The sequence below is a fragment of the Ranitomeya imitator genome, chromosome 5, assembly GCF_032444005.1.
Source record: "Ranitomeya imitator isolate aRanImi1 chromosome 5, aRanImi1.pri, whole genome shotgun sequence".
In the NCBI taxonomy this organism is placed as follows: Eukaryota; Metazoa; Chordata; class Amphibia; order Anura; family Dendrobatidae; genus Ranitomeya; species Ranitomeya imitator.
In genome coordinates, this window is record NC_091286.1 from 178,960,895 (window position 1) to 178,985,813 (window position 24,919).

Here is a 24,919-nt window from a genome sequence, read left to right on the forward strand (position 1 = left end):
TGCCCCCCATTCCCCAGTACTGTTTCCTCATACATGTCCCTTGACATGCGCTTGACCCCGGACTTAATAAAAAAGAAAAAAAAACCTTGCTCAAGTGCGCCCCCCGCATCCTGCCGCCCTAGGCATGTGCCCACAGTGCCTAGTGGCAAATACGGCCCTGACCCCACCCATGAAACAAGCTACACCGCCTGTTTATCTAATTACTAATTTTTAACTGCATCTAGCCCAGGCTAGTAGCAATTTCTTCTACTCAGCAGAGTACCCCACTCATGAAGCAAGCTACACCGCCTTCCTTTCTCAATCTAACCCCTTGGGTCTGGGGTGTCCACCCTCCCTCCAGCTATCTCCTTCTTACAGGTGGACTACCGCGTGTATTCACACTGTGGCAAATCTTTTGGGCCCAGGCATAAGAAGTCGTCGAGGTAATGGATAATAAGTGCCACCTTAGACACGTCCATGACTACCCATTCGAGGAAGCAACTAAACGCCTCAAATAGTGAGCAGGATATGGAGCACCCCATGGGCAAACAGCGATCTATATAGTATGCTCCTTCACAGAAGCAGCCTAGTGGGAGGACACTATTCGGAGACACAGGTAGTAACCGGAACGCCCCCTCAATGTCTGTTTTGGCCATTAGGGTGCCCCTTCCCAACATCTTGACCCACCTGATTGCCTCGTCAAAGGAGGTACAGTTCATAGTACTGTACTTGGTTCCGCGTCGATGTTGTCGTTTACTGACCTGCCCCTTGGATATGACAAATGGTGGATTAGTCTGGGTTCCTTTTTTGGCACAATTCCCAACAGGGGTACCACTACGTCTTCTAAGGAAAGTGTTCTGAATGGACCCGCCACCATTCTACCTAAAGATATTTATTTTTTAATTTTTTTGTCACGACGTCTGGGCGTTGGTAGGGTGATTTTAGATTTTTACTCCATCTTTTCTTGATTTTAGAAGGGCATGACATGCCTATATCTGTGTCTTCTCCTCCTTTTACTCCCCCACCTCTTTTCTTTTCGCATGACTTTATGTAGTTGTGACTTTTCCATGTGTTTGTTGTGTCTTCTGAGCAGTTTGTCAGCTTTTGGACACCTTTTAACTTGTTTTCTATGTGTTTGTATGTGTTTGTGTTTGCCTGCCATTGGTTTCAATGGGGTTTGACGCTGTTCATCGAACGTTCAACGAATATTCGTCGAACACGCCCCAGTTCGACGAACCGAACCGAATTCGAACGCTAGGGGGGTGGCTCAACACTAGAATTCACCAAGATGGTGAGCGGCAATGACACCATAATTAGCATCTCCATCCTGCTCCTCTTTGTTCTATTATTTATATAGCATCAACATATTTACAGTTTCAAACACAACAGTCCTAAGTAACACCGATAACAATAATACAATAATTAAGCAGAAATAAAACTACTCTGCTCGTGACAGCTTACAATCTACACTAAGTAATAATGATAACAATAATTAAACAAAAAAAACCATCCTGCTCGTGACAACTTAAAATCTACAATAAGGTGGGGGAGATAAAAACTACAAGAGAATGTATTTACAATGGTGTATTTACAATGATATTACTGAGGTTTGTCGAAAGTCGTGGAGGCCTGAGGACAAGGGGGAGGGGGAGACCATGGTCAGTTTTCCTCTTGGTGAGGACACGGAAGTATCGACTGTTTGCAGTCTTGGACACATGGCTGAGTTTATGTTACGCTGCCTTTTCCGTCACCCTCGCATTCTCAAAATTTTGGGTGACGGGCAATACTGATTGTTGTTTACACTTGTAGACCCACACTACAAGGAGAACAGACAGGTGTACTACAATGTTGGCGGACCATAGGGCCCTTCTTGCTGAATTATTTAAAAATTTCCCATCTGAAAACGCTGGCAGAAGAGGTCACAGTTCGTTGGTCAAATAAGGAGTACAGGTGAGAGAGACACAACTCCAATCCAGCAGAGGCAGTGGAACACTGACAAAGTTCAGGGAGAGTTTTCTCAGACCCTCCCATCGCTCTGGCCCTGAGGCATGGTGGACTCTCACAAGGAGTGCAATGTTTGGCTATAAGTAAAAGGGAGTACCTTGCTGACCGTACCAGCGTCCTTTGTGCCCTTTAATTATTGTTTAGCAAAGCTGAACACGGAGCATGAACTGTCTCTCTCTACTGCGCACGTGCGCTGTACTCATGTTCATGGAGCGCACGTTTCCTCGCTCTCTGGAGGTCATTGGGCACATGGCTCCTCGCTTTATGGCATTACCGCTTTTATTGGCGGAGGAAAATGCCTTCATAATACAGAGACAGAGTACAACACCACCCAAGCGTTTACACTCTGCTCCTCAGACTTTCTATGTGTGCAGTGACTGCCTCTAGGCAGAAGATGATGTTTGTGGTAGCAGTAGTTGGAGCATTTAAAACAGTCATGAAGCAGCCATAACAACTTGAAAGAGAAGTATTTTTCAAGAAATATCACACTGTTCCATATGTGGCCTGTATTTTTTATTTTTTTATGCAAAATAGTGCTGTATATAAGTGGAGTCACAGACAGTAAAAAAAAGTGGGAAACCTGCCTACAATGCACAAACTTGGAGCATGCAGATATGAGGCCTGTCACAGAAATACCACGCTGCCAAATATGTGGCCTGTATTTTTTTAAATGCAAAATAGTGCTGTATATAAGCAGAGTCACAGCCAGCAAAAACAGTGGAAAAACAACCTAAAATGCCCAAACTTGGAGCACGCAGATTTATGAGGTCTTTTTTTGTTTTTTGGTGAATTTAAAACCAAAAATAAAAGAGTGGCACAAGGCTACCACACAGAACTATGCTACTGCGAAATTTTAATTTTTCAAAAACAGATACACCAGGACTCAGTCTGACTTAACAGACAGTATTAATGTCTTATTTTCTTTTTGGTGAATGTAAACAAAAAAAATTGACCAAGGCTAGCAGATAGAACTATGCTACGTATGCCTGCTGAAACACGAATTTCTAAAGCAGATACAACAGAACTCAGCCTGTCATAACAGACTGTATTAACTTTTTTTTAGGGTTTTGTACAATTTAAAAAACAAAGAACAAGGCTAGCAGACAGAACTATGAAACTTATGGCTGTCAAGCTACGATTTTTCCACCACAGATACAACAGGCCTCAGTCTGACGTAACAGACTGTTGTAATTTTTTTGGGGGGTTGTAGAATTTTTTAAAAGCAAAATAGTAATGTATATAAGTAAGGTCACAGACAAGAAAAAAGGGACTAATGGCCTAAAATGCCCAAACTTGGGAGCACGCAGATATATGAGGCCTGTAACGGAAATACCACACTGCCAAATATGTGGCCTGGCAGAAAATTGTTAAAACTTGAAGGGGGCAATGAATTTCTATATCAGATCTAAATATATGTGTTGGAGATTTATTAAGTGGACCCCAGTGAGAACAAATAGAGTGAGTGGAAACCACTCGCATAAACAGTAGAAACCAACCACCAGAGCTAAAGACCTAATTCCAAAAAAAATTAAATAGCAAGGATATACGTATAGTCACAATAGTACTTTATTTGTAATGGTAATAACATATTTATATGTGCACATGTTTGAAAGGTATAAAAAACATATAATAAATGACAAAAATAAAATCACCAATAATACATAAAAACCTAAATAGGTATAAGGTACACCAAAAAGGAAGGGTTAATCTCAGGACTCTTATTACAAATCAATCAGGAATAGTAAAAAGTTGTGTGTGCCACAAGTGCTAAAAAACAGGGTAAAAATTGATAAAAAATATATATAATGTGGGCGTATAACACCAAAAACCTATGGGGTTAAATTGCATGACCCACAATGTAACCAATTCTTATGGCCAAATGCAATGCAAAAAGTGCAATGTGCAATCATGTGGCAAAGAAACCAAGGTGCAAAGTGTGCAAAAATAGCAATATATAAAAAGGGGGTTAGTGAGAGGGAATTATAAAGGAGTTCCTGTACCTTAATGGCGTCACCGAATCTAAACAATGCGCACCCCGACGGGTTCAGATTCTGGCCAGCAAGCTGACAAGCCGGGCAGCGGATGCCTATCGCACGGTACCTGATGAGGACTGTATGGACTATGAGCGGATCAAAGAAGTGTTCTTGGCCCGGTATGCGCTGACACTAGAGGCATACCGCCAAAAGTTCTGCGGACTTATAAAACGAGTAACCGATACCCATGCTGAATGGGCCTGTAATTTACGGCGGTCACTGCTACAGTGGGTACAAGGGAGCCAAGCAACCACTAAGGAGGACGTCCTCCAGCTCTTCTTGTTGGAACGATTCTTTAATGGACTAACCCCCGAGACACAGGAATGGCTTCGGGACAGGCAGCCAACAACTCTTGAGGAGGCCGCTCGGCTGGCCGATGAACATCATGATGCCAGGAGGCCTCAGCTGTCCGGATCAAAGATGGTCACTAGAGGTCCGCCCATGGACCTGGAGGCCCCCAAACCACAGAAGATTGTAGGGGGACCAGCTAAAAACCTGGCCTACCACAGTCCCCATGGGGCGCAATGCTACACCTGCCATCAGCTGGGCCACCTGCAAAGACAATGTCCCAGCCGGACTCAGCATACCCAGTGGCCAAAGGTGGGGACAGCTACCTTCAGCTGGGCCGCTGTACACTGCTACCAAGGCGAAGCTGACCCGGCATTGGGGGCTACGACTAACCAAGGGGTGGAAAAGATGGAGGAAGTGCTGCATGAAGTAGACCCCATGCAGGCAGCCCGGGCAGATAATCGACAACAGCATCGACAGGTCCTGTGGGTTAATGGGAAACTTATGCAGGGACTAAGAGATTCGGGGGCAACTTTGACCCTGGTGAATCCTCATCTCGTCTGGGACCAAGAGAAGACGGACCGAACAGTGGCAGTCCGTGTAGCAGGGGGAGCCATACATCGACTGCCCACTGCCAGGATTCACCTGAACTGGGGAGTCGGGGATGGCCTTGTTGAGGTCAGCTTGATGGAGGATTTGCCTGCAGACGTCTTGCTGGGACATGACTTGGGGTCCATGTTGTCTGCCTTCTCGGTTGCCCCTCTGGCTGAGACATATCCTGTGACCACCCAGAGACAAGCTCGAGCTGCGGAGGTGGAATCACACTCAGAGGAGGCCCAGGTAAAACATTTCAGCCCTACACGTACTCCCATATCCAGACACATTTCTTGGGCCACTCCAGCTGAATTTAAGAGGGAGTTACTTTAGAATCCTTCATTGGAGGGATATCGTGGGAAGGCACAGGAGGGGAGAGGGGTACTGGAAGGGGAACAGTTTGTATGGAAGCAGGGACTCCTCTACCGGATCACAGAGCAGCATCACACAGGGACAAGCCCCACTATAAAATGACAGCTGGTAGTTCCCAAGAAGTATAGGCAGGAGTTACTGTGAATCTCTCTTGACATACCCTTGGCCGGGCACTTCGGCGTCAGTCGCACCAGGCATCGTCTGACACAAAACTTCTTTTGGCCGGGGGTAACCTATGATGTTCGTCAGTACTGCCAGACCTGTGACAGTTGCCAGCGCATTGGCAAGAGGGGGAATCGATGGAAGGCCAAATTACGCCCCCTCCCCATTGTGAAGGAACCATTTAGCCGAGTAGCGGTCGATCTGATAGGGCCGTTAGCCAAACCCAGTCCGTCAGGGAAAAGGTATATATTGACAGTGGTAGATTATGCCATACGGTATCCAGAGGCGGTTGCATTACCTAACATACTGGCAGAGACAGTGGCGGCTGCCCTGCTCCAGGTTTTCTCACGGGTTGGATTTCCCCGGGAGATTATCTCGGACCAGGGTACCCAGTTTACAGCATAGGTGACCAACCAACTGTGGAAGCTGTGCAGCGTAAAGTCCATTAGAAGCGCCCCATACCACCCACAAACCAATGGGTTGTGTGAACGCTTTAACGGGACATTAAAACAACTCATTTGGACTTTTACCTTGACCTACAGGGACTGGGAGAAATTCTTGCCAAACCTCCTGTTTGCCTATCGGGAGGTGCCCCAAGAATCCACGTGGTTCTCCCCGTTCCAACTGGTATACGGGAGGCGGGTAAGGGGACCTCTAGACTTAGTGCTAGAACACTGGGAAGGGGAGGGCATCATAGAAGGGGTACCTATTGTACCCTATGTGCTGGAATTCCGGGACCGCCTACAGGAGCAGATCCAGGCTGTATGTGGGAACATGCAGGTGGCCCAGCGGCGCCAGCACGTATGGTACGATCGGAGGGCCAGAAAGCGCACCTTGGAAATAGGACAGAAGGTCCTGGTGTTAGAGCCCACTAAGCAGAACAAGTTCCAAGCTGCATGGCAGGGGCCCTACCAGGTAGTGGGGAAAATAGCCGACACCACCTATAATGTCGCCGATTGTGACGACCCCAGGGTTATCCGCATGTTCCACGTGAATATGCTGAAGCCCTACCGGGAGCGCCTTGAAGAGGTAGTAGCCATCTGTGCACCTGAAGCAGAGGATTTAGCCGGACCTCCCTTGCCGGATGTCTTAGGGGAAAGGAATCAGTCTAAAACATGGGACCAGGTACACTTGGGTGAAGACCTAGGTCCCCGGGTGAGACAGCAGGCGGAGGTGTTGTTGAGGCAGCGACAGAGGATGCTTTCGGGGAGACCAGGGTACACTCGCCTGACACAACACAAGGTGGAGACCCAGGATCAGACCCCCCTGCGACAACCCCCCTTCCTGAGTCTGTACGAGAAGGGATGCGACAAGAGATACAAGAGATGTTGCGTTTAGGGGTCATTGAGAAGTCAGATAGTCCTTGGGCATCCCCCGTAGTGTTAGTGCCCAAGAAGGATGGGACTACACAGTTTTGTGTAGACTATCGTAAGCTCAATGAGAAAACGGTGACGGATGCGTATCCCATGCCACGTGTGGATGAGTTGTTAGACCGGCTGGTGGGGGCAAAGTATTTGACCACCATCTATCTATGCAAAGGCTACTAGCAGATTCCCCTTAGTCCTGACGCTATTCCCAAGTCGGCATTTGTCACCCCGTTCGGCTTATTCCAGTTTTGAGTTATGCCATTCAGGATGAAGAATGCCCTGGCGATCTTCCAGAGGCTGGCTGACCGGCTTCTGGATGGTCTCCAAGACTATGCTTGTGCCTACCTGGATGACATCGCCATCTACAGCGCGACATGGGAAGAACATCTAAATCACCTAGAGACAGTATTGGACAGGATCCACAAGGCCGGAATCACCCTGAACCCAAACAAGTATCACGTGGGCAAAGCAGAGGTTTGGTATTTAGGGCATTGGGTGGGAAGTGGGAAACAGCGACCAGAACCAGCCAAGATTGAGGCCATAGCCAAATGGCCCACCCCACATACTAAAACCCAGGTCATGGTGTTTCTAGGGACAGCAGGGTATTACAGGAAATTCGTTCCCAATTACAGCAGCGTAGCCAAGCCCCTCACTGATCTGACCCGTAAGAACCAACCCCGCCAGTTAACCTGGACCCCAGAGTATGAGGAAGCCTTCCGCCAGCTAAAGGACGCCGTCACCAATACCCCTGTATTGGCCGCACCCGATCCAACTAAACGTTTCCTTGTTCACACAGACGCTTCTATGTTTGGATTGGGGGCAGTACTGAGCCAAGTCAGGCCGGACGGCCAAGGACACCTGGTAGCTTATCTGAGTCGGAAACTATTGCCCCGTGAAGTAAGCTATGCGTGCCTGACGGTAGTGTGGGCACTCAAAAAGTTGCAACCATATTTATATGGACGACCGTTTTCCCTCCTAACGGACCATAATCCCCTAGTCTGGCTTAATCGGGTCTCTGGAGACAACGCCAGATTGCTGCGGTGGAATTTAGCTCTGCAACCTCTGGACTTCACCATCCACTACAGACCCGGCAAACAAAATGGTAATGCCGATGGACTAAGTCGACAAATGGAACTTGTACCCACCCCATAAACTTCTGTCATCCCCAAACCGATCCGTTAAGGATCAGACTGTGTATACCGATTGCGTCGCTGAAAAGGGGAGCCGTGTTATGGAACCCCACCGCACCAAGAATATGTTGTGCAGTTATATGTATGTATAATAGGTTTCATGTGAGATGCATGCCCCTAACGCATCAGCCCACAGGCTGCGCCCCTGGACAGAGGGGACAAGATATTCCCCTTTTGACCTTCCCCACCTTTGTAATTCCCACAGTAAATATCGGCAGGCTCCGGCCACCTGCTGCTATGGTGATGTATGGCTGGCCTGCCGCTTTTCAATTGGCCTGCCCTCTGTATCTTTGTGATATATATTCTGTGTCCTGTGAGTAAAGTGTTGTCATACTGGAAATATGTGGAGACGCAATGATCTTTTATATGCTCCCAAGTAATCAAGGAATTCCAGCCAGTGTCCTTCGTTCCGACTCCAGCCAAAGCAGAGTGGACCTCCTGAAACACGGGGTGGTACTGAAAGAGGTACTCCAGCATGGCAGACCCCGTTACACCAGCCTACAATGCCCAAACTTGGAGGACACATATATATGAGACCTGTCACAGAAATACCACACTGACAAATATGTGGCCTGTATTTTTTGTAATGCAAAATAGTGCTATATATAAGCAGCGTAACAGATTGCAAAAAAAGTGGGAAACTGGCTTACAGTGCCCAGACTTGGAGCACGCAGATACAGTTGGGTCCATATATATTTGGACAGAGACAACAATTTTCTAATTTTGGTTATAGACATTACCACAATGAATTTTAAACAAAACAATTCAGATGCAGTTGAAGTTCATACTTTCAGCTTTCATTTGAGGGTATCCACATTAAAATTGGATGAAGGGTTTAGGAGTTTCAGCTCCTTAACATGTGCCACCCTGTTTTTAAAGGGACCAAAAGTATTTGGACAATTGACTCCAAGGCTATTTCATGGACAGGTGTGGGCAATCCCTTCGTTATGTCATTCTCAATTAAGCAGATAAAAGGCCTGGAGTTGATTTGAGGTGTGGTGCTTGCATTTGGAAGGTTTTGCTGTGAAGTAAACATGCTGTCAAAGGAGCTCTCCATGCAGGTGAAACAAGCCATCCTTAAGCTGCGAAAACAGAAAAAAACCCATCCGAGAAATTGCTACAATATTAGGAGTGGCAAAATCTACAGTTTGGTACATACTGAGAAAGAAAGAAAGCACTGGTGAACTCATCAATGCAAAAAGACCTGGGCACCCACGGAAGAGAACAGTGGTGGATGATCGCAGAATAATCTCCATGGTGAAGAGAAACCCCTTCACAACACCCAACCAAGTGAAAAACACTCTCCAGGAGGTAGGCGTATCAATATCCAAATCTACCATAAAGAGAAGACTGCATGAAAGTAAATACAAAGGGTTCACTGCACGGTGCAAGCCACTCATAAGCATCAAGAATAAAAAAGGCTAGACTGGACTTTGCTAAAAAAAAAAACGTCTAAAAAAGCCAGCACAGTTCTGGAATAACATTCTTTGGACAGATGAAACCAAGATCAACCTCTACCAGAATGATGTAAAGAGAAAAGTATGGCAAAGGCGTGGTACAGCTCATGATCCAAAGCATACCACATCATCTGTAAATCACGGCGGAGGCAGTGTGATGGCTTGGGCATGCATGGCTGCCAGTGGCACTAGGTCACTAGTGTTTATAGCTGACACAGGACAGAAGCAGCCAAATGAATTCTGGGGTATTCAGAGACATTCTGTGTGCTCAGATCCAGCCAAATGCAGCAAAACTGATTGGTCATTGTTTCATACTACAGATGGAATGACCCAAAACATAAAGCCAAAGCAACCCATGAGTTTATTAAAGCAAAGAAGTGGAATATTCTTGAATGGCCAACTCAGTCACCTGATCTCAGCCCAATTGAGCAAGCATTTCACTTGTTAAAGACTATACTTCAGACAGAAAGGCCCACAAACAAACAGCAACTGAAAACCACCACAGTGAAGGCCTGGCAGAGCATCAAAAAGGAGGAAACACAGCTTCTGGTGATGTCCATGAGTTCAAGACTTTAGGCAGTTATTGCCAACAAAGGGTTTTCAACAAAGTACTAAAACTGAACATTTTATTTAAAACTAGATGAAGGCCCGAATTTAACGCATTGGGTATTCTAGAATATGCATGTCCACGTAGTATATTGCCTAAACACGTAGTATATTGCCCAGCCACATAGTATATTGCCCAGCCACGTAGTATATTGCCCAGCCACGTAGTATATTGCCCGCCACATAGTATATAGCCCAGCCACTTAGTATATTGCCCAGCCACGTAGTATATTGCCCAGCCACGTATTATATTGTCTAGCCACATAGTATATTGCCCAGCCACATAGTATATTGCCCAGCCACATAGTATATTGCCTAGCCACATAGTATATTGCCCAGTGACGTAGTATACAGCACAGAGCCATGTATAGAGCACAGACACGTAGTATATTGCCTAGCCACGTAGTATTTTGCCTAGCCACATAGTATATTGCCCAGCCACATAGTATATTGCCCAGCCACATAGTATATTGCCCAGCCACATAGTATATTGCCCAGCCACATAGTATATTGCCCAGTCACGTAGTATACAGCACAGACACGTAGTCACGTAGTATACTGCCCAGCCACATAGTATATTGCCCAGCCACATAGTATATTGCCCAGCCACATAGTATATTGCCCAGCCACGTAGTATACTGCCCAGCCACGTAGTATATTGCCCAGCCACATAGTATATTGCCCAGTCACGTAGTATACAGCACAGAGTCACGTAGTATACAGCACAGAGCCACGTAGTATACTGCCCAGTCACGTAGTATATTGGCCAGTCACGTAGTATGGACCATATCCCTGTTAAAAAAAAGAATTAAAATAAAAAAATAGTTACATACTCACCTTCTGGATCGAAGCGGCCGGTTACCGAGGCTCGTCGCGCGCTCCAGTCTGAAGAGTGCATTGCGGTCTCGCGAGATGATGACGTAGTGGTCTCGTGAGACCACACGTCATCATCTCGCGAGACTGCAAGGCATGGAGCGGTCACGGGGCGTCGCAAGGAGCATCGGTAACCAGTCGCTTCGATCTGGGGGCCAACCAAGGGTGAGTATGTAACTATTTATTATTTTTTTATTATTTTTAACATTAGATATTTTTGCTATTTATGCTGCATAGGCAGCATGAATAGTAAAAAGTTGGTCACACAGGGTTATTAGCAGCATTAACCGAGTGCGTTACATCGCCGTCAATGCTGTCATTAACGCTGTGTGACCGCTGACCGGAGGGGAGTATGCGGGCGCCGGGCAGTGACTGCGGGGAGGAAGGAGCGGCCATTTTCTTCCGGACTGTGCCCGTCGCTGATTGGTCATGGCTGTTTTGCTGCCACCAATCAGCGATGTGGATTTCCATGACAGACAGAGGCCGCGACCAATGAATATCCGTGACAGACAGAAGGACAGACAGAAAGACGGAAGTGACCTTTAGACAACTATATAGTAGATTATTAAATCTGTCCAATTACTTTTGGTCCATTTAAAAACAGGGTGGCACATGTTAAGGAGCTGAAACTCCTAAACCCTTCATCCAATTTTAATGTGGATACCCTCAAATGAAAGCTGAAAGTCTGAGCTTCAACTGCATCTAAATTGTTTTGATTAAAATTCATTGTGGTAATGTCTATAACCAAAATTAGAAAAATGTTGTCTCTGTACAAATATATATGGACCTAACTGTATGAGGCCTGTCGCGGAAATATCACACTGCCAAATATGTGGCCTGTATTTTTTGGGGGTCTACAAAATAGTTCTGTATATATGGTAAGTAGAGTCACAGACAGCAAAAAAAAGTGGAAAATCTGCCCAAAATGCCCAAACTTGCAGCACGACGATATATGAGGCCTTTTTTGTTTTTTTGCACAAGGCTACCACACAGAACTATGCTACTGCGGAAATACGATTTTTTAACAAAAAAAACCACCACCATAATTTGCAAAATAAATCTTGCCAAATTAGACAAGGTCGTTTTCTGGATTTTTTTTCTCATTTTGACTCTCATAGTTGTGGTCTACCTATGATGTCAATTACAGGCCTCTCATCTTTTTAAGTTGGAGAACTTGCACAATTGGTGGCTGACTACTTTTTTCCCACTGTAGATGCCATAGTCACTATTGATAGCAGCAATTTAAGAGGTTAAATGACCATAGTCGCTGCCAACACTGATCGTGGGTTATGCAGCAAGTTGTCAGCTATTGTGTACAACTGACAGATACAGGATTGTAACCTGTCCTGGGATGCTAGTGTCTTACAGCACAGGTCATTAAAAAGACTTGTTGGTGGTCAATAAGGGGTTAATAGATTATCAATAACTGTTTTGGTAATTCCACAATTTTTACTGTTCTTGTAAATAATATAATTGCATATTGTGTTTTCAGGAATCACAAGTAGCTTGCGAAAGGAGCTTCACAAAACAGCTATAAAATTTCTGGAAGCTTCAACCAGATTGTTCAGAAAAGCATATGATAGAGGTAAAAGTAAAATAGTAATGAAATGAGTGTGAGTGGGCATGTTTTCAGTTTACTATTATAAGTAGACAGTTTTGAATTCTGTGCTCAATTCTGGATACTTCACCTACCCCAATAATACTGATAATATGGAATAAACTACACAGTCCAATATAATAACTATTGAATATATCCTCAAACAAACTGGATCAATACATAGCCCTAAAAATTTTTTTAGGATAAAGAGGGTCCATTCAGATTTTCTTTAACCCCTTCCCGACCCATGACGCCACGTAGGCGTCATGAAAGTCGGTGCCAATCCGACCCATGATGCCTATGTGGCGTCATGGAAAGATCGCGTCCCTGCAGATCGGGTGAAAGGGTTAACTCCCATTTCACCCGATCTGCAGGGACAAGGGGAGTGGTAGTTTAGCCCAGGGGGGGTGGCTTCACCCCCCCGTGGCTACGATCGCTCTGATTGGCTGTTGAAAGTGAAACTGCCAATCAGAGCGATTTGTAATATTTCACCTATTAAAACTGGTGAAATATTACAATCCAGCCATGGCCGATGCTGCAATATCATCGGCCATGGCTGGAAACACTAATGTGCCCCCCACCCCACCGATCGCCCCCCCAGCCCTCCGATCTGTCCGGTACACTGCTCCGGCTCCCCTCCGTCCTGTGCTCCGCTCCCCCTGTGCTCATGTCCGCTCCCCCCGTGCTCCAATCACCCCCCCCCCGTGCTCCAATCACCCCCCCTGCACTCCGATCCACCCCCCGTGCTCCGTTCCACCCCCCTGTGCTCCGTTCCACCCCCCGTGCTCCGTTCCACCCCCCTGTGCTCCGTTCCACCCCCCGTGCTCCGTTCCACCCCCCGCGCTCCGATCCACCCCCCCGTGCTCCGATCCCCCCCCACCCCATCATACTTACCGATCCTGCCGGGGTCCGTCCGTCTTCTCCCTGGGCGCCGCCATCTTCCAAAATGGCGGGCGCATGCGCAGTGCGCCCGCCGAATCTGCCGGCCGGCCGATTCGTTCCAAAGTGCATTTTGATCACTGAGATATAATCTATCACAGTGATCAAAATAAAAAAAAATAATAAATGACCCCCCCCCCTTTGTCACCCCCATAGGTAGGGACAATAAAAAAAAAAGAATTTTTTTTTTCCACTAATGTTAGAATAGGGTTAGGGCTAGGGTTAGGGCTAGGGTTAGGGTTAGGGATAGGGTTTCAGTATGTGCACACGTATTCTGGTCCTCTGCGGATTTTTCCGCTGCGGAATTGATAAATCCGCAGTGCTAAACCGGTGCGGATTTATGGCGGATTTACCGCGTTTTTTCTGCGCATTTCACTGCGGTTTTACAACTGCGATTTTCTATTGGAGCAGTTGTAAAACCGCTGCGGAATCCGCACAAAGAAGTGACATGCTGCGGAATGTAAACCGCTGCGTTTCCATGCAGTTTTTATGCAGCATGTGTACAGCGAACTGTAAACTCATGGGAAACTGCTGCGGATCCGCAGCGTTTTCCGCAGCGTGTGCACATACCTTTAGAATTAGGCCATGTGCACACGGTGCGGATTTGGCTGCGGATCCGCAGTGGATTGGCCGCTGCGGATTCGCAGCAGTGTTCCATCAGGTTTACAGTACCATGTAAACCTATGGAAAACCAAATCCGCTGTGCCCATGGTGCGGAAAATACCGCGCGAAAACGCTGCGTTGTATTTTCCGCAGCATGTCAATTCTTTGTGCGGATTCCGCAGCGTTTTACACCTGTTCCTCAATAGGAATCCGCAGGTGAAATCCGCACAAAAAACACTGGAAATCCGCGGAAAATCCGCAGGTAAAATGCAGTGCTGTTACCCGCGGATTTTTCAAAAATGATGCTGAAAAATCTCACACGAATCCGCAACGTGGGCACATAGCCTTAGGGTTAGGGTTGGAATTAGGGTTGTGGTTAGGGTTGTGATTAGGGTTATGGCTACAGTTGGGATTAGGGTTAGGGGTGTGTTGGGGTTAGGGTTGGAATTAGGGTTATGGCTACAGTTGGGATTAGGGTTAGGGGTGTGTTGGGGTTAGTGTTTGAGGTAGAATTGAGGGGTTACCACTGTTTAGGCACATCAGGGGTCTCCAAACGCAACATGGCACCACCATTGATTCCAGCCAATCTTGTATTCAAAAAGTCAAATGGTGCTCTCTCACTTCCGAGCCCTGACGTGTGCCCAAACAGTGGTTTACCCCCACATATGGGGTACCAGCATACTCAGGATAAACTGCGCAACAATGACTGGGGTACAATTTCTCCTGTTACCCTTGTGAAAATAAAAAAATGCTAGCTAAAACATCATTTTTGAGGAAAGAAAAATGATTTTTTATTTTCACGGCTCTGCGTTGTAAACGTCTGTGAAGCACTTGGGGGTTCAAAGTGCTCACCACACATCTAGATAAGTTCCTTTCGGGGTCTAGTTTCCAAAGTGGGGTCACTTGTGGGGGGTTTCTACTGTTTAGCCACATCAGGGGCTCTGCAAACGCAACGTGACGCCCGCAGTGCATTCCATCAAAGTCTGCATTTCAAAACGTCACTACTTCAATTCTGAGCCCTGGCATGTGCCCAAACAGTAGTTTACCCCCACATATGGGGTATCACTGTACTCAGGAGAAACTGGACAACAAATATTGGGGTCAAATTTCTCCTGTTACCCTTGGGAAAATTAAAAAATTCTGGGCTAAATAATTATTTTTGAGGAAAGAAAACGTATTTATTATTTTCACGGCTCTGCATTATAGACTTCTGTGAAGCACTTGGGGTTCAAAGTGCTCACCACACATCTAGATAAGTTCCTTTCGGGGTCTAGTTCCCAAAATGGGGTCACTTGTGGGAGGTTTCTACTGTTTAGCCACATCAGGGGCTCTGCAAACGCAACGTGACGCCCACAGAGCATTCCATCAAAGTCTGCATTTCAAAACATCACTACTTCACTTCCGAGCCCCAGCATGTGCCCAAACAGTGGTTTACCCCCACATATGGGGTATCAGCGTACTCAGGAGAAACTGGACAACAACTTTTGGGGTCAAATTTCTCCTGTTACCCTTGGGAAAATAAAAAATTGCAGGCTAGAAGATCATTTTTGAGAAAATAATTTTTTTTTTTTATTTTCATGGCTCTGCGTTATAAACTTCTGTGAAGCACTTGGGGGTTCAAAGTCCTCACCACACATCTAGATTAGTTCCTTTGGGGGTCTAGTTTCCAAAATGGGGTCATTTGTGGGGGATCTCCAATGTTTAGGCACACAGGGGCTCTCCAAACGTGACATGGTGTCCGCTAATGATTGGAGCTAATTTTCCATTTAAAAAGCCAAATGGCGTGCCTTCCCTTCCGAGCCCTGCCGTGCGCCCAAACAGTGGTTTACCCCCACATATGGGGTATCAGCGTACTCAGGACAAACTGGACAACAACATTTGGGGTCCAATTTCTCCTGTAACCCTTGGCAAAATAGGAAATTCCAGGCTAAAAAAATCATTTTTAAGGAAAGAAAAATTATTTTTTATTTTCATGGCTCTGCGTTATAAACTTCTGTGAAGCACCTGGGGGTTTAAAGTGCTCAATATTCATCTAGATAAGTTCCTTGGGGGGTCTAGTTTCCAAAATGGAGTCACTTGTGGGGGAGCTCCAATGTTTAGGCGCACAGGGGCTTTCCAAACGCGACATGGTGTCCGCTAACAATTGGAGCTAATTTTCCATTCAAAAAGTCAAATGGCGCGCCTTCCCTTCCGAGCCCTGCCGTGTGCCCAAACAGTGGTTTACCCCCACATATGAGGTATCGGCGTACTCGGGAGAAATTGCCCAACAAATTTTATGATCCATTTTATCCTATTGCCCATGTGAAAATGAAAAAATTGAGGCAAAAAGAATTTGTTTGTGAAAAAAAAGTACTTTTTCATTTTTACAGATCAATTTGTGAAGCACCTGAGGGTTTAAAGTGCTCACTAGGCATCTAGATAAGTTCCTTGGGGTTTAGTTTCCAAAATGGGGTCACTTGTGGGGGAGCGCCAATGTTTAGGCACATAGGGGCTCTCCAAACGCGACATGGTGTCCGCTAACGATTGAGATAATTTTTCATTCAAAAAGTCAAATGGCGCTCCTTCCCTTCCGAGCCTTACCATGTGCCCAAACAGTGGTTTACCCCCACATGTGAGGTATTGGTGTACTCAGGAGAAATCGCACAATATATTTTAGGATCCATTTTATCCTGTTGCCCATGTGAAAATGAAAAAATTGAGGCTAAAAGAATTTTTTTGTGAAAAAAAAGTACTTTTTAATTTTTACGGATCAATTTGTGAAGCACCTGGGGGTTCAAAGTGCTCACTATGCATCTAGATAAGTTCCTTGGGGCATCTAGTTTCCAAAATGGGGTCACTTGTGGGGGAGCTCCAATTTTTAGACATACGGGGGCTCTCCAAACGTGACATGGTGTCCGCTAAAGAGTGGAGCCAATTTTTCATTCAAAAAGTCAAATGGCGCTCCTTCCCTTCCAAGCCCTGCCGTGCGCCCAAACAGTGGTTTACCCCCACATATGAGGTATCAGCGTACTCAGGACAAATTTTCGTGGTTCAGTTTCTACTTTTACCATTGGGAAAATAAAAAAAATTGTTGCTAAAAGATAATTTTTGTGACTAAAAAGTCACATTTAGTTCATTTTTTCCTTCCATGTTGCTTCTGCTGCTGTGAAGTACCTGAAGGGTTAATAAACTTCTTGAATGTGGTTTTGAGTACCTTGAGGGGTGCATTTTTTAGAATGGTGTCACTTTTGGGTATTTTCAGCCATATAGACCCCTCAAACTGACTTCAAATGTGAGGTGGTGCCTAAAAAAAATGGTTTTGTAAATTTCGTTGTAAAAATGAGAAATCGCTGGTCAAATTTTAACCCTTATAACTTCCTAGCAAAAAAAAATTTTGTTTCCAAAATTGTGCTGATGTAAAGTATACATGTGAGAAATGTTATTTATTAACTATTTTGTGTCACATAACTCTCTGGTTTAACAGAATAAAAATTCAAAATGTGAAAATTGCGAAATTTTCCAAATTTTCGCCAAATTTCCGTTTTTATCACAAATAAACGCAGAATTTATTGACCTAAATTTACCACTAACATGAAGCCCAATATGTCACGAAAAAACAATCTCAGAACCGCTAGGATCCGTTGAAGCGTTCCTGAGTTATTACCTCATAAAGGGACACTGGTCAGAATTGCAAAAAACGGCAAGGTCTTTAAGGTCAAAATAGGCTGGGTCATGAAGGGGTTAAAATTGATAAATATTTTATTTCCAAACAATAAACAAAACTATTAAAAATCCAAGCAGGTATTGCTAACAGTGGCAAATTCAAGTATAGCAACTGGCTTCATTGTTGTTTTCAAAGTGGTTCAACAAATATTGCAATAATCATATGGGTAAAATAGTCCCTATATAATGCATGTGCTCAGCAATAGAAGTTAATCCCAAATCACTGATACTAATTTGAGCAGGACTTTGCCATTATGGCCAAAAAAATAAATAAATGAATCTATGTATCAAAAGGTATACTTACATGATTACACGCGTCGTCGGGGTGGTGGCATCTAATCACGTTTTTTTCACTGGCATTGCGGACTTGTCTATAAGCAACTCATGTAAGTATACCTTTTGATACATAGATTCATTTATTTATTTTTTTGGCCATAGTGGCAAAGTCCTGCTCAAATTAGTATTAGTGATTTGGGATTAACTTCTATTGCTGAGCACATGCATTATATAGGGACTATTTTACCCATATGATTATTGCAATATTTGTTGAACCACTTTGAAAACAACAATGAAGCCAGTTGCTATACTTGAATTTGCCACTGTTAGCAATACCTGCTTGGATTTTTAATAGTTTTGTTTATTGTTTGGAAATAAAATATTTATCAATTTTAAAGAAAATCTGAATGGACCCTCTTTATCCTAAAAATTTTTTAGGGCTATGTATTGATAATATAAAATGTATATTAAGGTGTGCAACAAAAATTATGCAAAGTCCAAGACATAAAATTATGGCTAAAAGTGTTTACATGCAGAAAATGAATTACCGTAATTATTCCAGAAAATATTTGCAATTACAATTGTTTTGCTACATACATATTTTTTTTTCCTTTTGTGTATGGTACAACACAAAAAAACCAGAGAAAAACAGACAAACTGGACATAATTTTACATAAAACTCCAAAAATGCCCTGAATAAAATTGTTTGCACCCTCAACTAAATATTTAGTTGCACACCTTTTGGAATAAATAACTGCAATCAATTAATTTCTGTAACCATCATCAAGCTTCTTACACCTCTAAACTGGAATTTTGTACCACTCTTCTTTTGCAAACTGCTCCAGGTCTCTCATATTTGAAGGCAGGGGCACATCTAGGGGCGCAGTCGGGGCATGTGCCCTGGGTGCAGCCGCAGGAAGATGCAGTTGGGCCACCTAGTGCGGCAGTCCGAAGTGTCTTCCCCGGTGGCTGCATTCTGCCACCCCCTGGACTGGGAGTCGGCAGTTCTCTGAGCTGGCTGTCAAGCTGACAGCCAGCACAGAGAAACTGCAGTACGACGGCTCCCAGTATTCAATAGCACTCGCTTCTAACAGACACTGAAGATAGGAGGGGGTGTATATACTGGGTGGTTTTTACTGGGAGGGGGTGTATTTAGTGTGTGTGGGGTATTTGTTGGGTGGGGTAATTACTGCGTGTGTGGAGGATAGTAATTACTGTGTGTGTGTGTGTATGTGTGGAGCGGCCATTCACGACTCCAGAGACAATGTCATCTATAAGGTGCCTGGATGTAAATGTTTTTTGTGATACTAATTCCCATATTTTTATTTATGTTAGGTAAAGTTGTTTACCTACAATTTTGGAAAAGTACCAACAATTTTGTTCCACCCATTTTTGGAGTTTTGTGTGGAATTATATCCATTTTGTCTTTTCTTTTCACTGTTTTTTTGTGTTATTCCAATACACACAAAGGAAATAAACGTGTGTAACGAAACGTTTAATTACAATAATTTTCTGGGAGAAATACTACATTTTCTAGGACAATTTCAAGGGTGCCAATACTTTTGGCCATGACAGTAAAATAGGTAATCAGGAGGCTGTCAGAGATGTACACTCTCCATACGCAACATTGAAATCCAGCAATAACTATGGGTTCGGCCATTAGTCTAACATGCATTGTGACCGGGGATAATTGGTTGTCAATGGAATTAAAGATCCGGCATTTACAATTTTGGACTGCTGTTCCTTTTGTTATTTTTTATGTCTGCCAAAGCTCTCTTATACAGAACACAAGAGCACTTAGCAAACTCCTAAAACTCATTCAAAATTATCCTGATTTCGTCTAAACTAGAGGTCTAACTGCCATCTGAGCTCCCAAAAGTTATAGGGGTGAAAAAGCTATTGTCAGCATCTCTGGTAGTCTAGAGAAGAGTAAGAGTTAATGGTGGTCTATGGCAGAGAAGGGATTTATGTTAAAATTATTTATTATTATTATTTATTTATATAGCACCATTAATTCCATGGTGCTGTACATGAGAAAGAGATTACATACAGGGTTATAGATATAATTTACAGCAAACAAGTTTACAGTGAAAGACTGGTACAGAGTGGAGAGGACCCTGTCATTGCGGACTTACATTCCATACATTCTAAAATCCCTAGCTGTGTAACACAAAGAAAGGTAAAGTTGAAGTTGATGCTTACAAAATGTTTATTATTTTTCTTATTATTAATAAATATTAAAATAACTTTTAACTTCTGACCAAATACAACAGTCTGGAGAAAATGTATTTATTTATTCATAGAAAAATACAGCAAATCATACATGGAGGACCATGATCTACTACTTTGGCTTCTTTTGAAGGACACTCAGTCCAGAGATAAAAGAGTTAAATTTGAAGCTGTCCAGAACATGGCGGGGATCCACTATTGGCATGGTATGGACACATTTTCTAAATGAATTATACGCAAGAAGATATGTACAGTAAAATAACAGCATGATCGGACAAAATATTTTTCGTTTTTGGGACATACGCAGTATGTTTGTATCACAAATATCTAAAAAAAATATACATGCATCATTTAAGAAAAGTATTATCAAATCTATGAGTAAACATGTTTAATCCTGACTAGTGTTGAGCGATACCTTCCGATATCGGAAAGTATCGGTATCGGTTGGGATCGGCCGATATTCAAAAAATATCGGATATCGCCGATACCGATACCCGATCCCAATGCAAGTCAATGGGACCAAAATATCGGAATTAAAATAAACCCTTTCTTTCCTTGTAGGTTCATTCTACATGAAGGAAAACAACTAAGAATAATGTAGGATGTATTGTGGGAGGTGGCGGAGACATTAAAGGCAATGAGGTTTAGCCCAATCAAATAGAATAGCATGTTTTTTTTTTTTTAAAGACGTTCGGAGTGAAAAAGATATTGACTATGTAAATTTTTTTTTATTTTGTCAGATATTGATGTTTCACTATTCCACGCCCTTCCCCTTCTTTTTTTTCTTTTTTTTTTTTTAACTTTTCCCACACTTTCATCTTCATCATCATCAGCATCTTTGACATCAACTTCTTCTTCACCTTATTCATCTTCTTCTTCATCTTCTACCTATTTTTTTTTTTATTACATTCTTCATATTCATTTTATTCAACTATTATTATTCTTCCTATTCTACATATTCTTTTTATTCCACTGTTATTATTCTTCCTATTCTACTTCTTCATCATATTCTCATTTGTGACAGGCATTCCCGTAGTTGTTATCTATAAAAGTTGGAAGATTACACCTTCCGTTCCGCCAGTCACAAAAGTTACATTTGTCCGCGTTCAGTTTGGCCTGCAGCATCAGGCTTTATCCAGGGGCACCACGAGGAGGAACGGACTCACCCCCATACACTGCTTAGTCTTCTTCTGCATATAATTTAGATAATATCTTTTGCTCTGATATTAAGTATTATGCTTAATGTTCTTCTGCTCTTTGTTCTGCAGCCTCTTGTTCTTCTGCTTCTCAGTCTTCCATGTCGTCGTCTCCAGTGTCGTCGTCTCCGCCGTCGTCGTCTCCGCCGTCGTCGTCTCCGCCGTCGTCGTCTCCGCCGTCGTTGTCGTCATCGGGGTGGTCTTCTGGGTCGTCGACGTTAGGGTCTTCAACTTGGAAATGTAGCAGAAGGTACAAGAAGGCTGAGAAAATGCCAAGAACCAGCTGATGGAACTGGAACTCGGCTGGCTACCCGAAGGTTCAAGAGCCTATGGAACTACCGAGGACCAGCTGACGTTACTGGAACCCGGTTACTAAGCAGGAGGTACCCGTGCTAAAAAGCACTACCAAGGACCGCCTGGCGTTGGCGGAACTCGGATACCCAGAAGGAGGCACCTAAGCCAAAGGCTCTGCCCGGAACCAGCTGACGTTACTGGAACCAGGATGGGGAGCAGAAGGTACAAGAGCAAAAGACACTGCCGAGAACCAGCTGACGGTACTGGAACCCGGATGGGTAGCCGAAGGTCCAAGAGCCAATGGAACTACCGATGACCAGCTGACGTTACTGGAACCCGGTTACTAAGCAGGAGGTACCCGTGCCTGAAAGCACTACCAAGGACCACCTGACGTTGGTGGAACTTGAATACCCAGAAGGAGGCACCTAAGCCAAAGGCTCTGCCCGGAACCAGCTGACGGTACTGGAACCAGGATGGGGAGCAGAAGGTACAAGAGCAAAAGACACTGCCGAGAACCAGCTGACGGTGCTGGAACCAGGTGGTGGACCCGAAGGCCCACAGGAGAGGAGAGAACAGCTAGGCCGCGAGGCAGCCGCAGTTACCGAACCCCAACAGTCCTACAGGGGGAGCTGGGCCTACTGGCACTACAGAACCAGCCTTGACTACCAGTTCACGCAGCCCACATAGGAAGCTCCTAAACTGGAGGCACCCTGGAGTTGGCTAACCCGACCGCACCACGACGGGGCAAGCATAGGCGTCTCAGTGAGCTTGACACAACCCGGAAACAGCTGACGGTGCTGAAACCAGGCTTGGCACGAGGGAGTACCTGTGACAAGAACACTGCCGAGAACCAGCTGGCGGTGCTGGAACCCAGATGCGTTGCCCCAGTGTGCAAGAGCCAATGGCACGACCGAGGACCAGCTGACGGTGCTGGAACCCGGTTACTAAGCTGTAGGTGCCCGCGCTTAAAAGCACTACCAAGGACCGCCTGACGTTGGCGGAACTCGGATACCCAGGAGGAGGCACCTAAGCCAAAGGCTCGGCCCGGAAACAGCTGACGGTGCTGGAACCAGGTGGTGGACCCGAAGGTCCACAGGAGAGGAGAGAACAGCTAGGCCGCGAGGCAGCCGCAGTTACCGAACCCCAACAGTCCTACAGGGGGAGCTGGGCCTACTGGCACTACAGAACCAGCCTTGACTACCAGTTCACGCAGCCCACATAGGAAGCTCCTAAACTGGAGGCACCCTGGAGTTGGCTAACCCTACCGCACCACGACGGGGCAAGCATAGGCGTCTCAGTGAACTTGACACAACCCGGAAACAGCTGACGGTGCTGAAACCAGGCTTGGCACGAGGGAGTACCTGTGACAAGAACACTGCCGAGAACCAGCTGGCGGTGCTGGAACCCAGATGCGTTGCCCCAGTGTGCAAGAGCCAATGGCACGACCGAGGACCAGCTGACGGTGCTGGAACCCGGTTACTAAGCTGTAGGTGCCCGCGCTTAAAAGCACTACCAAGGACCGCCTGATGTTGGCGGAACTCGGATACCCAGGAGGAGGCACCTAAGCCAAAGGCTCGGCCCGGAACCAGCTGACGGTGCTGGAACCAGGTGGTGGACCCGAAGGTCCACAGGAGAGGAGAGAACAGCTAGGCCGCGAGGCAGCCGCAGTTACCGAACCCCAACAGTCCTACAGGGGGAGCTGGGCCTACTGGCACTACAGAACCAGCCTTGACTACCAGTTCACGCAGCCCACATAGGAAGCTCCTAAACTGGAGGCACCCTGGAGTTGGCTAACCTGACCGCACCACGACGGGGCAAGCATAGGCGTCTCAGTGAACTTGACACAACCCGGAAACAGCTGACGGTGCTGAAACCAGGCTTGGCACGAGGGAGTACCTGTGACAAGAACACTGCCGAGAACCAGCTGGCGGTGCTGGAACCCAGATGCGTTGCCCCAGTGTGCAAGAGCCAATGGCACGACCGAGGACCAGCTGACGGTGCTGGAACCCGGTTACTAAGCTGTAGGTGCCCGCGCTTAAAAGCACTACCAAGGACCGCCTGACGTTGGCGGAACTCGGATACCCAGGAGGAGGCACCTAAGCCAAAGGCTCGGCCCGGAAACAGCTGACGGTGCTGGAACCAGGTGGTGGACCCGAAGGTCCACAGGAGAGGAGAGAACAGCTAGGCCGCGAGGCAGCCGCAGTTACCGAACCCCAACAGTCCTACAGGGGGAGCTGGGCCTACTGGCACTACAGAACCAGCCTTGACTACCAGTTCACGCAGCCCACATAGGAAGCTCCTAAACTGGAGGCACCCTGGAGTTGGCTAACCCTACCGCACCACGACGGGGCAAGCATAGGCGTCTCAGTGAACTTGACACAACCCGGAAACAGCTGACGGTGCTGAAACCAGGCTTGGCACGAGGGAGTACCTGTGACAAGAACACTGCCGAGAACCAGCTGGCGGTGCTGGAACCCAGATGCGTTGCCCCAGTGTGCAAGAGCCAATGGCACGACCGAGGACCAGCTGACGGTGCTGGAACCCGGTTACTAAGCTGTAGGTGCCCGCGCTTAAAAGCACTACCAAGGACCGCCTGATGTTGGCGGAACTCGGATACCCAGGAGGAGGCACCTAAGCCAAAGGCTCGGCCCGGAACCAGCTGACGGTGCTGGAACCAGGTGGTGGACCCGAAGGTCCACAGGAGAGGAGAGAACAGCTAGGCCGCGAGGCAGCCGCAGTTACCGAACCCCAACAGTCCTACAGGGGGAGCTGGGCCTACTGGCACTACAGAACCAGCCTTGACTACCAGTTCACGCAGCCCACATAGGAAGCTCCTAAACTGGAGGCACCCTGGAGTTGGCTAACCTGACCGCACCACGACGGGGCAAGCATAGGCGTCTCAGTGAACTTGACACAACCCGGAAACAGCTGACGGTGCTGAAACCAGGCTTGGCACGAGGGAGTACCTGTGACAAGAACACTGCCGAGAACCAGCTGGCGGTGCTGGAAACCGGATGCGTTGCCCCAGTGTGCAAGAGCCAATGGCACGACCGAGGACCAGCTGACGGTGCTGGAACCCGGTTACTAAGCTGTAGGTGCCCGCGCTTAAAAGCACTACCAAGGACCGCCTGACGTTGGCGGAACTCGGATACCCAGGA

The 24,919-nt window shown here is 46.0% G+C and overlaps 1 protein-coding gene across 8 annotated transcripts in view; it reads left to right on the top strand.

Moving 5' to 3' along the window:
• Positions 1 to 24,919, top strand: part of SERAC1 (serine active site containing 1) — a 2,030,253-nt gene that overhangs the window by 414,513 nt on the left and 1,590,821 nt on the right. For 6 of the 8 annotated variants that reach the window (XM_069769365.1, XM_069769370.1, XM_069769372.1 and 3 more), the window contains 2 exons: positions 12,418 to 12,510; positions 20,346 to 20,477. The exons of 1 other annotated variant lie outside the window; for it this stretch is intronic. In XM_069769365.1, the coding sequence (XP_069625466.1) occupies positions 12,418 to 12,510; positions 20,346 to 20,477 (225 nt within the window). The remainder of the gene's footprint in view (positions 1 to 12,417; positions 12,511 to 20,345; positions 20,478 to 24,919) is intronic. One more of the 8 variants, XM_069769368.1, reaches the window with a different exon arrangement.